The sequence below is a fragment of the Struthio camelus genome, chromosome 11 (assembly GCF_040807025.1).
Source record: "Struthio camelus isolate bStrCam1 chromosome 11, bStrCam1.hap1, whole genome shotgun sequence".
NCBI classification, from domain to species: Eukaryota; Metazoa; Chordata; class Aves; order Struthioniformes; family Struthionidae; genus Struthio; species Struthio camelus.
Window position 1 is genome coordinate 3151939 of NC_090952.1, and position 10986 is coordinate 3162924.

General features: G+C 65.2%; 1 protein-coding gene across 2 annotated transcripts; it reads right to left on the reverse strand.

The window, feature by feature from the left end:
* Positions 1-110: 110 nt before the first annotated feature.
* Positions 111-10275, reverse strand: LOC104137798 (TNFAIP3-interacting protein 1-like). Of its 2 annotated transcripts, none has more exons than XM_068957747.1 (7): positions 5812-6026; positions 5427-5589; positions 4787-4930; positions 3983-4105; positions 3634-3873; positions 3244-3369; positions 111-2501 (listed from the first exon to the last, which is right to left on the reverse strand). In XM_068957747.1, exons 1-7 carry the CDS (start codon positions 5823-5825, stop codon positions 2226-2228), a joined length of 1086 nt encoding a protein of 361 aa, XP_068813848.1. In that variant the 5' UTR covers positions 5826-6026; the 3' UTR covers positions 111-2225. The 2 variants fall into 2 exon arrangements, with proteins under 2 accessions (XP_068813848.1, XP_068813847.1); XM_068957746.1 differs by lacking the exon at positions 5812-6026 and adding an exon at positions 10002-10275 and having other exon boundaries at positions 248-2501.
* Between the last annotated feature and the right edge of the window lie 711 nt (positions 10276-10986).

Consider the following 10986-nt stretch of genomic DNA (forward strand, 5'->3'; position numbering starts at 1 on the left):
CCCGTGCCCAGCCCTCCCCTTTTCCTGGCAGTACACTGGAGTAAAGACTGAAGGTTTTGCAAGGGTCCCTTTGGAGAGAGCACAACTGCACTTGATGCTGGCAAAGGAACTGTGCTTGTTTCTGCCTTTACTGCTGTCCTGCTGCATGGTTTTGAGTGGGTCACGTCACTTGCCAAAAAGCAAAAGTGAGAGGCCTTTTGAGGGAAACTCAAAGCCCAGGAGATAGCTGTAAGGAAAAAAAGCATACTTCTAACAAAGTCTCCAATAACATTTAGTCTTACAGGAGGTAGCTAAAAAGCTAAGGCTGCTGTTACATGGAGCAACATGGGAGAATACAATATTAAAATGTCAATACGAACTCACTGACACCGGCTGAAAAATGGGGTATATCAGCAGATGGCTGACTCTGCGCTGGGAGAGGCTCCTTGGCATCAGCCCTGCCCTGCCGTTGAAGGCTGCTCCTGCTCACTGCAGGCTGGGATTTGATCTTGGTGCCAAAATCAATGACGCTTCCTTGTTCAGAGACTTCCTCTTTGAGCCTAAAAGCCGACTGCATAGTGAGACCTCCCCCCTTCGTCTTGTGACTAGATCTCCCGGTGGTTTAATGAGCCCGATACTACTGCTGAACTCAAAGGACCTGTCAGCCGGAGTGTAGATAGGCTTTGCTTGCTCTGGCCTTTTGCTGGGAGGTTGGGTTTGTGGTGCCTCTGTCTCTGAGCCTGGGTGCCTGTGCTCTGCTCGCTCAGCCTGCCTGCAGCACTGTGGCTGCTGGACGCTTGGGCTGGTGGGAGGTGTTCCCCCAAACCAGCAGGTCAGACACATCCGAGCAGCAGTGTGAAATTCTTCCACTGCTGCTGAGTAACCTCTGCCCAGGTCGCCTTAGCTATCAGCACGTGTCAGGGGAAGGCTGGTTGGTACAACTTCTCAGTTAGAAACCTTGGAGAGGCTATTTAGGACTTCCAGCTCTAGGCTGCAGCTGCTCATTTGGTCCAGTCCTTTGGGTGCCCGCAAATGGGTTGGCGCAGCCCCGAGGCCCCTTCCGAGGCCAAGGGGGTTGCTGGGTGGCACCTCCTGCTACCACTGTGGTATTGGGCAAGGCTGGAGAAACTAGGATGAAGAAATTCACTCTGCCATCCGTTAAGTTCCCGTAATTGAAGAAAATTAGAGAAAGGCATTTTCCCTGGGAGCGAGTCAGCTCTGCCCCCAGCGATTCCTGGCAAAGGTGTCTGCCCTTATTTTTTGCCACTGCCATCAGCAGGGTGTCCCTATCCTGGAGGAGCTAACCCAGTCCTTCACTAATCTGCTAAGAAAGCTACTTGCACATCTTGCCTATGCCTTCCTGGCCATGCTGAAGCCTCAGAGACCTGGTCCTAGCTTTGATGAACAGGGAGACCTTGGCTGCTCTTAGTATCTGTAGGTAAGTAAGTTTCTGGATCAAATGCCCTTCCTCTTTCATGAAGAAAAGGACAGGTTACTGCCTCTACGTCTCACTGGCATCTTACAAGCAGAAAAAAACAGGTCATTCATTTTGTTAGGTTTTTTTTTAAATTCAATTGCTTGTAGAAAGTCTCAGCTCAACAGAAAGCCAAGAAAATGGCTTAACATAAATAAATAAATCTGAATTTGACCCCTGCCCTTCCCTCCCCAGTTCCAGCCTGGAGAGAGAGGGGAGCCAAAGCCTCCAAGTGCTTGAATGAGAGCCCCTCTGCGGGAGCAATAGCAGCGCAAAGAGATGCTGCTGGAGCCGGGGCTGGTCAGCAGCAGCGTAGCGAAAGTCCCCAGCGGCCGCGCGAGCGGCAAAGCCCTTCCCTGGCACCGGCACGGCCCGTGGGCCCAGGCACCTTCCCTGCTGGCTTTCTTTTTACAGACCCTGGGCTTTCCAGAGGGAAAAGGCAGGTTAGACCAAGGCAAAGGAGGTGCGCTCCAAGCCAGAAAGACTCAAACCTTCTGCTCTTGCATCCGGGCCTTGAAAAAGTGAAGGAGAGATTATGGAGGAGATGAAGTAAGTTCTGCTCTGCTGGGTTGGACCTTGAGTCAGCAGGCAGTCTTGGTGCTAACCAAGGCAGCCCTGACTGAGAAATTCCCGAGGAGGGTTGCCCACAGGCAGTGGGCCAGCAGGGCTCCTCAGTCCTGGGTCCGGGATCCTGCATCCACCTGGCTGCTGGCGTGGGAGAGGGCGTGACGAAGGATGAAAGGCAAGGGGGGGGAGTCCAGGTCTTTCGTTCCTAGTAGTCTCTGCCGAAAGCGGGGATCTGGGCTTCCGAATGTCTAGCGCATTCGCCTTGCTTGCGCCTGGGCTTCTCGCAGTGCCGGCCGCAGCCGGCCCGCCTGGGGCCCGAAGCACTGCTGGGGGTGGAAGAGGCAGGCGGCGCTGCCTTCTCGTGGCTGTTGCAGCGATGGACCAGGACGGGCTCCTTGGGGGTAGATTTGCTCTTCAGGAGGCGCTGGAGTAGCTGCTTATCTGACCTTTCTTTCTTGAAGTCATCCTCAAAGATCTTCAGCTGTGAGAAAGAGCAGAGCGACAGGAGGGTGCAAGGTGGTTTCAGGGACCTGGAGCTACAAGGCGGTGACAACCTGCGCTGTAGCCTGCACGGCCTTGAAACCTGGACTGTGCTGTTTCCCCTGGGGCTCCTTCCCTGCAAAAGACCAGGAAGGGCAGTATTTCTGCTCCCCCTGCTCAGCGCGGGCAGTGCAAACTTGAGAGAGAGGCGGCTCTCGGATCCGGAGCAGCCAGCTGGTGCTGCGGGGGGGCCGGGGCTGGGACCACGTCTTCCCACCCAGATCCCCTGCCGAGGACAGGCAGGCTGCGGCTTTTCCCGCGCGGCTCAGCAGCGAGGGCTGGGGGCTGACGAGCCGCCCCGGCGCGTCCCCTCCCCGCCACGCCGGGTCTGCGGCGCTGGGAGCTGCGGGCTCTGCCGCCCGAGCCAGCGAGTCTCACGGTCCTCCCACACCTCTGGAGCGTTTTATGGCGCAGCAGCTAGGAGCCAGCTCCAGCAACGCCTGGGCGAGCGGGCTGCAGCGCCCACGGGACAGTTGATGCCTTTGCTGTGCTCTTAAGCAAACGAGATCCACCCAGAGCTGCAACCGCCTAAGGGCGCGAGGAGACCGGGGCTGGGGCCAAGGACAGGCGTTTCCGCGGCACAGCAACGGCAGGGCTGGCCCAGGGGTCCTTCGACGGTCGCGGGCTCGGCGCGCGGCGCCTGAGTGAGCTGCGCACGGGCCGGCCGGGGCACGGCCGCTCACCTGCTCCTGCAGCAGCACCATCTGCTGCCTCATCTCCTCCTCCTTCTTCCGCAGCTTCTCGTTTTCGGCTTTGATGCGCTCGCGGTCTTTGTGCTCTGTCCTGTAATCGGCCTCATAAATTTCCGTCTGCAAAAGCGGGATGAGGAGCGTCGGCCGCTGCTCTGGCTCCCCTCGGCAGGGCACCGAGGCTTTCGGAGGCTCCCTCCCTCGGCACGAGGTGGGGGGTCAGGGTTGGGGGGACCTTCACGCTAAATGAAGGCCGCTCGGGTGTGCACAGGCTCGGGGCAGCCGGGTGGTGCAACACGTTCGCGTGGCCAAATGCCTGCCACAAGCTCCGCTTTCCTCCCACCTTTCCCTCCCCAGAGCTCCCCGTCACCAGCGCAAGGTCACCTGGCACTTCAGGGCTTCCAGCTGGTCCTTCAGGTCGGTCACCTCCTGGTCAGGGTCTGGGCTGCTGCCCGCCCCGGTGAAGTGCCTGCCCGCCCAGGGCCCGCGGCTCTCGCTGCCCGGCGCGCTCGCTCTGCTGGCGCCCTGCTTCCTCGGGGAATACTCCCTCCAGCCTTCTGTGGGCAGCAGGAACGGGGCATCCGCGCGCTCCTCCCGGGGCCCGGAGCCCAGCGCCTCGCGGCTCTGAGGACGAGGTTTGGAGGTGGGTCACAAGCGCAGCCCAGCGCCGCGGCTGAGCGGGACCGTCCCGCTGCCACTCTCGACGACCCGCGGTCCCGCCTGGGCCACTCACCGCCGAGGGCCGGCCATCCTGGCCGTGGTGCTGGTTGCCTTCCAGCTGCCGCACGTACTCCTGCAGGTGCTGGTTCTTCTTCAGCTCCTGGATCAGGGTTTGTTCGTAGTATTCCCTCTTGCTCTGAAAGGGGGGGTGCTGCTGAGATGGGGCCGCAGCGACGCTCCAGGCTCCCCGCGTGCAAAACGGGGCCGAGCAGGCTGCCCTGCTTCATGCGGGGCTTTGCAATCTGCCGTTGCAACGCGTGGGGATGCTTCTTTCTGCGGGCTTTGACTTTGGGTCTCCCAAGAGCTCTGTTCCCCGCTTGGGAGTGCTTTGCGGTGAGCAGCGCTTCCACCCACCCTGGGAAATTCAGAAGTGGAAGTGGGTAGAGCAGGCTTAAAATCTGACCCAGGCTTTACGCCCCACTCCCACGGCTCAGCAGAGGCCTGGTAAATTCATTTCACTGAAGAATGAAAGCAGGCAAGGAAACGGGGTGCTCTGGGACTGAGATCGGTCTCCCTAGCACGCAGCAGCTCAAGGGAACCGTCAAGCACCGGGCCACCAGGCTTCTCCCCTGTGCAATGGCTCTGATTTGGGGTACTCTGGCTGGAGCAGGGCTCAGCTAGGAAGGACAAGAGCCTTGGTGGAGAGCCAAGACTTCACGGCCGAGCACCCCAGGGTTGGGCTGGGGGACGACGGCACCCTGCACCCATCGTTGCTGGGAGGGCCCCAGGGCCAGGCTGTGCAGGGCCTGGGGCACCGTGCACTCACGGCTCCATCTGGGACCCAGCCGCCCCGGGGCCGGGCATGCACCTCACGCACCTGCTCGTGGTCCAGCTTCATGGTGAGCCTCTCCATCTGCTGCCTGAGGGTCAGCATCTCCTGCTGCAGGGCCCGCACCTTCTGCTGCAGCCCCAGCGTGGTGGTGTGGTAGATCTGGTCCCACTCCTGGTTGAGCTTCATGAGCTGGGGGAGAGCGGGGAGGTAGCAGTGAGCAGGGGGGGCCGCGTGCCCCTTCCCACAGGGACCAAGGAGGTCAGAGCAGCCCCGAGGACACGAGGAAGAGCTCATCCCTTTGCGCCATGGCGTTGAGCCCTGGGACAAGGCCGTATTGAGCATTTTCCCTGGGGCTGTCCTGGCACGTCAGGGCTCTGGAGCGAGACTGGCGGCCCCGGCTCCCCGTTGCAAAACCTGCCGCCCAGGCAAAGCTTTGGGCTTCTCCTCAGGAAGGTCTCAGGTCCTTGCCCACGGGGACCCCCTGTCGTGGCCATGGGATCGGCGGCTCAGGGGCTGCCCAGGAGAGAGAGAGGGCCTGGGGGGGGGGTCCTCCACGGCACGAACGCGTCCCTCCACCCTGGCTGCAGCAGTGTGAGCGTCCAGGCGTGGGTGCGCGAGCCCCAGCTGCCCTCCGGGCCCGGCCGTCCCCGACGCTCGGCCCCGGCGGGCCGCGGGCGCCGCTCACCTCCTTGTTGATGCGCCGGAGCTCCGTGTTCTTGTTCAGCAGCTGCAGCTTCTCCTCGTCGGCCGAGGTCACGGTCATGCCCTCGGAGATGTAGGTGACGATCTCCTCGGAGTCAGCCCTGTCGAGGCCGGGGGGCTCGCTGAGGGCGCTGGGGACCTGCTCCCTGCGGCGGGGGGGGACCAGGCGGGACAGACGTCAAGGGAGAGCAAAAAGCCCGACCGCCGGCAGCATGGCGCCGCGCGCGCGGCGTCCGGGCAGACCCGCGGCCAGGCTCTCCGGCGGGCCCGGCGCCATGCTGCACCGCGCTACGGCAGCTGCCCTTCTCCGGGGCTGTCCCTCCCCGTGAAAAAGCACTTTCAAGGGCAGAAAAGGGCTCTCATCTTACCCGGGCATCGCCATCGGAGGGTCGCAAGGCGGCCAAGCTTGGCACGGCCAGCCCGCCCTGCGGCCGCTGCCTTCGCCCAGCCCGGCCGCCAGCCTTCGCCGGCAGCGGGCTGGGGTTATGTAGCCTCCACGGCGGCGGCGGCGGCGGCGGCGGGGAAGTCGTTAGGAAGTCCAATTTGCATGGGCCAGATTTGCATAAGGCTTTTCATTGAAAGGGGTTTTGGAGGGGAATTTAACCGCCCGGCGCGCCTGCAGCCGTGACGGTGAGAGCGTCCGTGCCCGCACGCCGCGGCCCGGAGCCACGCGGCCCGACCGCTCTGGCCGCCGCGGGGACGCGGGGCGCCTTGCCGCCGGGGCCGGGTCACGCCGGCGGGCCACCGCAGCGGGACGTGGGTGCCACCGGGGACCGCCCCGCTGCCCCGGCGCCCCGCGTTCCTCCTCGGCCGCCTTTCGAAAGAGAAACGAAAGGGTGAGGCCGCCCGATGGCAGCGTGAGCGGGCCGGGGCCGAGCGGCGCGGCCGGCCGGCCGGCGAGCTCCCGGGAGCCTTGCCCCCGCGCCGGGGCGGCGCGCGAGGCGCCCCGCGGAGAAAGTCTTCCCTGCTGGCTTGCAGGGAAGAGCAGCCGAGCCCGGGCCGGGCCGGGCCGGGCCGGGGGGCTGCCTGGGCCGGGCCGGGCCCCACGGCTGCCCCCCGAGGTGCGCGCCGGGGCCAGGAAGCAGGATGTCAGCGCAGGAAGCGCCGGCCCCGGCGGCAGGAAACCCTGACACGGGACAAGCAAAGAAAGAAAGAGCGAGCGGGCGAAGGGACGGCCGGGGGAGCAAGGAGCCCGTCGGCGCGCGGGGGCGCGAAGGGCAGCCCGCCCCCGCCCAGAAACGCAGTGTAGAAATCCCCCCCCCCCACACCTCCTTCCCAGCAAAACTGATGGCTTTTGCAGAGGTTGGTTTTTCCCCCAAGACCCCAGGAGGTGGGTGGGAAAAGTCCGGCAGGGTGGAAAGGTCTCTTGGTCGGGGGGTACCGGGCGGCTGGCGAGCGGGGCGGCTCGCGCGCGTCCCCGTCCCCCCCGCCCCGGGCTCCCCGCTTCCCCCAGCGGCGAGCGCCTCTAGCCCTGCGCGCCGAGGGAGCTGCCAGCGGCCTTTGGTGAGCGAGAAGCTGCTGGGGCCAGATCGCAGCGTCGCTTCAGGTGCCGCCAGCATGGCTCAGGCCAGGGAAGAGCTGATTATGGAGGATCAGACGTCTAACGTGGTTCCCCCCTTCCCTAAACCTCCCTTCATCTCCGAGCGGCTTGGCAAGAGAGGGTTTGCCGCGGCGGGAGCTGCTGCAGAGGGCTGGAGGCTGGCCGGGCCACGGGGACGGGCGACAAAGAGGGTGACGTGTCCCGGCCGGGGCTCGGGCAGGCGGGCGCGCTTTGCTAAAGGCATGTTTAACGCAGTTATATTTTGCACTCTACAGCACGCTAAGCCTACGCGCGGCTGGACCTTCCCAGCGCGGAAGCACCTCTGGCTATACGCTTCGTGTTGATAAGCGTTTCTGTGAGACGGCAAAAAACGCTCTCCCGCGTCCCGCGTGACAGGCCGCCAGGGCAAGCGCTCAACCAGGCGCCGGGTCCCCACCTGCGCCCTCAGGTTGCTCCGAAACCTCGGCCCCAAGGGCAGCCTCCCGCTGGCTGCCTGCACCTCCCCGCGCCGGGGTTAGCAGCAGGGAGGAACTGTCGGCCTTTCTAAGGGCTGTCGTCGTTTCCCAGCCGCTTTTAAACCTGCCCTTGGAAGGGGTGGCGAGGTGGTGCCGGCATGGCAAAAGCATCTCAGCGCTGTCCAGATGCAAAACGTTACTTCAAGTCACCGGTTCGTCTCTGCGCTGCTGCCCGGGCTGCGGCAGCCCGCCCAGACCTTGAGAGTCAGGACACGACGGGAAAGCGCAGTTTTGGAAGCACTTAGCGACTTCATTAGAGGGGCAGGTGCTGAGCGCTCGCTCAGCCCGGGACCAGGAGCATTTCAAGGTGGTGGAAAGACTGATGTGGTCAGATCCTTGGGAGAATTTGGGGTTGACTCTGCAGGTCCCAGATCTTGCCGGGGGGGAGAGCGCACAGGAGGGCATGCAGGACGCTTGCATTTTCGAAGACCGGCGAGCACCCAGGGTGCCGTGCAGCCGAAAGACTGACTCGCAGGTGCAGCGTTTACAGGTGTAGGCACCCGCAGAGCGCTGCGAGTGCCAAGGGCGACACGCGGGTGGAAGAGCTCGTGGGAGTCGGGCAACGGTGGGGAACTGGCTGCTAAAAGGCACGTGGCTGTGACGCAGGGCAGCTCCTGGCCTGAGCCGTTCTGGCTGTCTGAAGATCTTGCAGGGAGAAGCAATGCCCGCACGGCTTTGCTGCGATGTTGGGAGCGAGGGGTTCCTCTGACCCAGGGAGCCGGGCATCAGGGAGCTCTCCCCGAGCCTGAGGATCTCCCTTGGCCGGGAGCTGCGGGGACCCTGCCCATAACCGGCTCGAAACCCAGCGCCGATCACAGCCAGGGGAACGCTTCCCCCTGCCTCCATCTCTGCTCCAGGCATTGGTCTGTCCTGCCCATGGATGGGTGGATGGGTGGGTGAGTGGATGGATAGGTGATGGGCGGATGGATGGATGGATGGGTGGGTGGTGGATGGATGGATGGATGGATGAGCGGTGGATGGATGGATGGGTGGATGGGTGGTGGATAGACGGACGGATGGGTGGTGGGTGGATGGATGGACGGGTGGTGGATGGATGGATGGATGGGTGAGCGGTGGATGGATGGATGGATGGGTGGGTGGTGGATGGATGGATGGATGGGTGGTGGATGGATGGATGGGTGGGTGGTGGATGGATGGATGGATGGATGAGCGGTGGATGGATGGATGGATGGGTGGATGGGTGGTGGATAGACGGACGGATGGGTGGTGGGTGGATGGATGGACGGGTGGTGGATGGATGGATGGATGGGTGAGCGGTGGATGGATGGATGGATGGATGGGTGGTGGGTGGATCAGTGATGGATGGAAGGGCGGATGGTGTGGTTGCAGAGCTGGAGATTCAGAGGGCCCCACTCATGCTAGACCTGTGCTTTGAAAGGCCGCTCGGGTCAGGGGACGAGAGAGTGAGTCTGACCTTGGAGCAGATCTGGCCCCACAACCTTGTTCCCACTGGAGTTGCCCCAGCTCGGGTAAGGTCACTGCCCCCGGCACTTCCAACCTCCGTCAGCGCTGCCGCAACGGGCAAAACAAAGCCCGGGGTACGTCTGTGGCCTCCTGTGACGCAGGGCCACGCAAGCACCCCCGGGCTCCCACGCTGACGCCTCCCTGCGAGACGCGGCCGCCCACGCACAAGCAGCTCCGCGCGGGGGAGAGACGGGGCTCAACGTGAGTCAGGGCCGGGCCAAGTGCTGGGAACCGCAGGGCAGCGCTTACCGCCGGCTCGGCCACGGCCCGGGGCGGGGAACCGCGCCGGGACGCTCCCTGCCTCAGTTTCCCTAGCGGGGCGCACGGGCAAACGCGCCCGGTGATGGCTGTCTGCCGTCAGCAGGGCAAGCGTCACGTTCAGCGGGCCTGAAATAACCTGCGAGTTGCGGCAAGCCTGGCTAGCAGGGCTGAGCAGCCGGGAGGAGAGGGCGGCGGGGATTTTTAGAAAGTCCCCAGCGTTTCCTCGCTGCCCTTTCAAAATGAACCTCCTCTCTCTCTGTCTCTCTCTCTCTCTCTGAGACGTCTTTGCGCCGAAATGACGTTTTTCGCTCTGCAAAAGACCTCCTTTCTCACAGTAAAACCCCTCCGCTTTACCAAAAGCGCCTCCGTCATTTGCAGAACGGAGCCGGCCGCCGCAGCGCGCGAGCGAGACGTTTCGACCGGCACAACCAAAACGAATGTATCCCCCCCCGCCCCCAGCACTTCCCATTTCGCAATTCAGACCCCGGAGCAGTTAAACCCCCGGCGAGCGCCGCTCCCCGGGCGGCGGCGGGGGCAAAGGCGCCCCAAGGTGCCGCCGAAGGAGCCAGGGCTCCCCGGGGCCGGCGCGGCACCGCGACGGCGGGCGAGCAGCGGGGCAGCGGGTGCCGTCGCAGCCGGCACGGGGACTGTCTGCCCCGGGAGCCTTCAGGGCGCTGCAACGCCAGCCAAAATCTCTCCGGGTGGGGACGCGGCGTGGGGTGCCAAAGGGCAGCCTAAGCCTTGCAGGGGGACTTACCTGGGCAGAGGCGACGCGTCCGGCGGCCTCAGGAAGCGGAGATCGGGCGGAGGCATGCGGGCGGCAGGCAGGGGTCCGGGCAGGGGTCCGGGCAGGGGCAGCGCAGGCCGAGCGCTCGCCGCCATGCAGCCCCCGGGCGGGCGCGGAGCTGACCGCGACAGGCTCGGCGGCGGCGGCGGGAGGCTCTGCCGCGGCCCCAGGAAGTCCCGCAACTCTCGCCCCCGGGGAGTTTTGGCGCGGGCCGGAGCCCGCCGGCGGGGGACGGCCGCCCCCGGAGCTGCTGACTCAGCGTGGCTCCCCCCCCCCCCGGGGCACCGGGCCCCGCCGCTCACTTCCTCCGCCGCCGGCAGCGCTCGGAGGCCAGCGCTCGCCCTGCCTCGGCCGCCCCCCGGCCTTCTCGGCGCCCTCCGGCCAAAAATCCCGGCCGGGGCTGAGGGGCGCGGGCAGGCGAGCGGGCGCGCGTGGGCCACGGGCCCGCCGGCCGGGCCGAGGCGAGGGCCCCGCAGCTCGGCGGAGGGGAAGGCGGCTGCCCGCCGCCGGCTCGGCCCCGGAGCCCCCCCGCCCCGGGCGGGCGCTCGGCCGACGGCCTCCTTCGCCTTCCCCGCCGGGGTTTCACAGCGACGGCGGCGGCCGGGGAATTTCCCCGACGGCAGCCCGGGCTGGGGGGCCGGAGCGCCGGGGCCGCATCCTGCCTCGGCGGGACGGCGGAGGGCGGCGCGCGCCGGGCCCCCTCGGCGCGGCGGGCGCGTGCTTGGGGCAGGCGGAACACGCTGCGGGCAGCAGGCGGCCCCCGGGGCTGGCCCGCCCCGGCCACCGCTGCCACAAGTCTGCTGGGTCTCAGCCTCTGTCCGCAGCTCTGGTTTATTACCCGGGGCCTTTTTGTCCCTCGCCCTTCGCTTGCGTCCCCCCCACCTGCGTTTGGGGGGGGGGCTCTGGGGAGGGGGAGCAGCAGCCGGGGGGGTTGGGTGAGGGGGGCAGCAGGGCT

What these genes read in the sequence shown, in the direction of transcription:
- LOC104137798 (XM_068957746.1), bottom strand. Translation starts at nt 10,126, where the DNA reads ATGGCGGCGAGCGCTCGGCCTGCGCTGCCCCTGCCCGGACCCCTGCCC. An exon ending in TGAAGCTGGACCACGAGCAG is followed by an intron (nt 4,106 to 4,786) that starts GTGCGTGAGGTG and finishes CCCCCCTTTCAG; the next exon opens with AGCAAGAGGGAATACTACGA. An exon ending in TGGTGCTGCTGCAGGAGCAG is followed by an intron (nt 2,502 to 3,243) that starts GTGAGCGGCCGT and finishes TCTTTCTCACAG; the next exon opens with CTGAAGATCTTTGAGGATGA.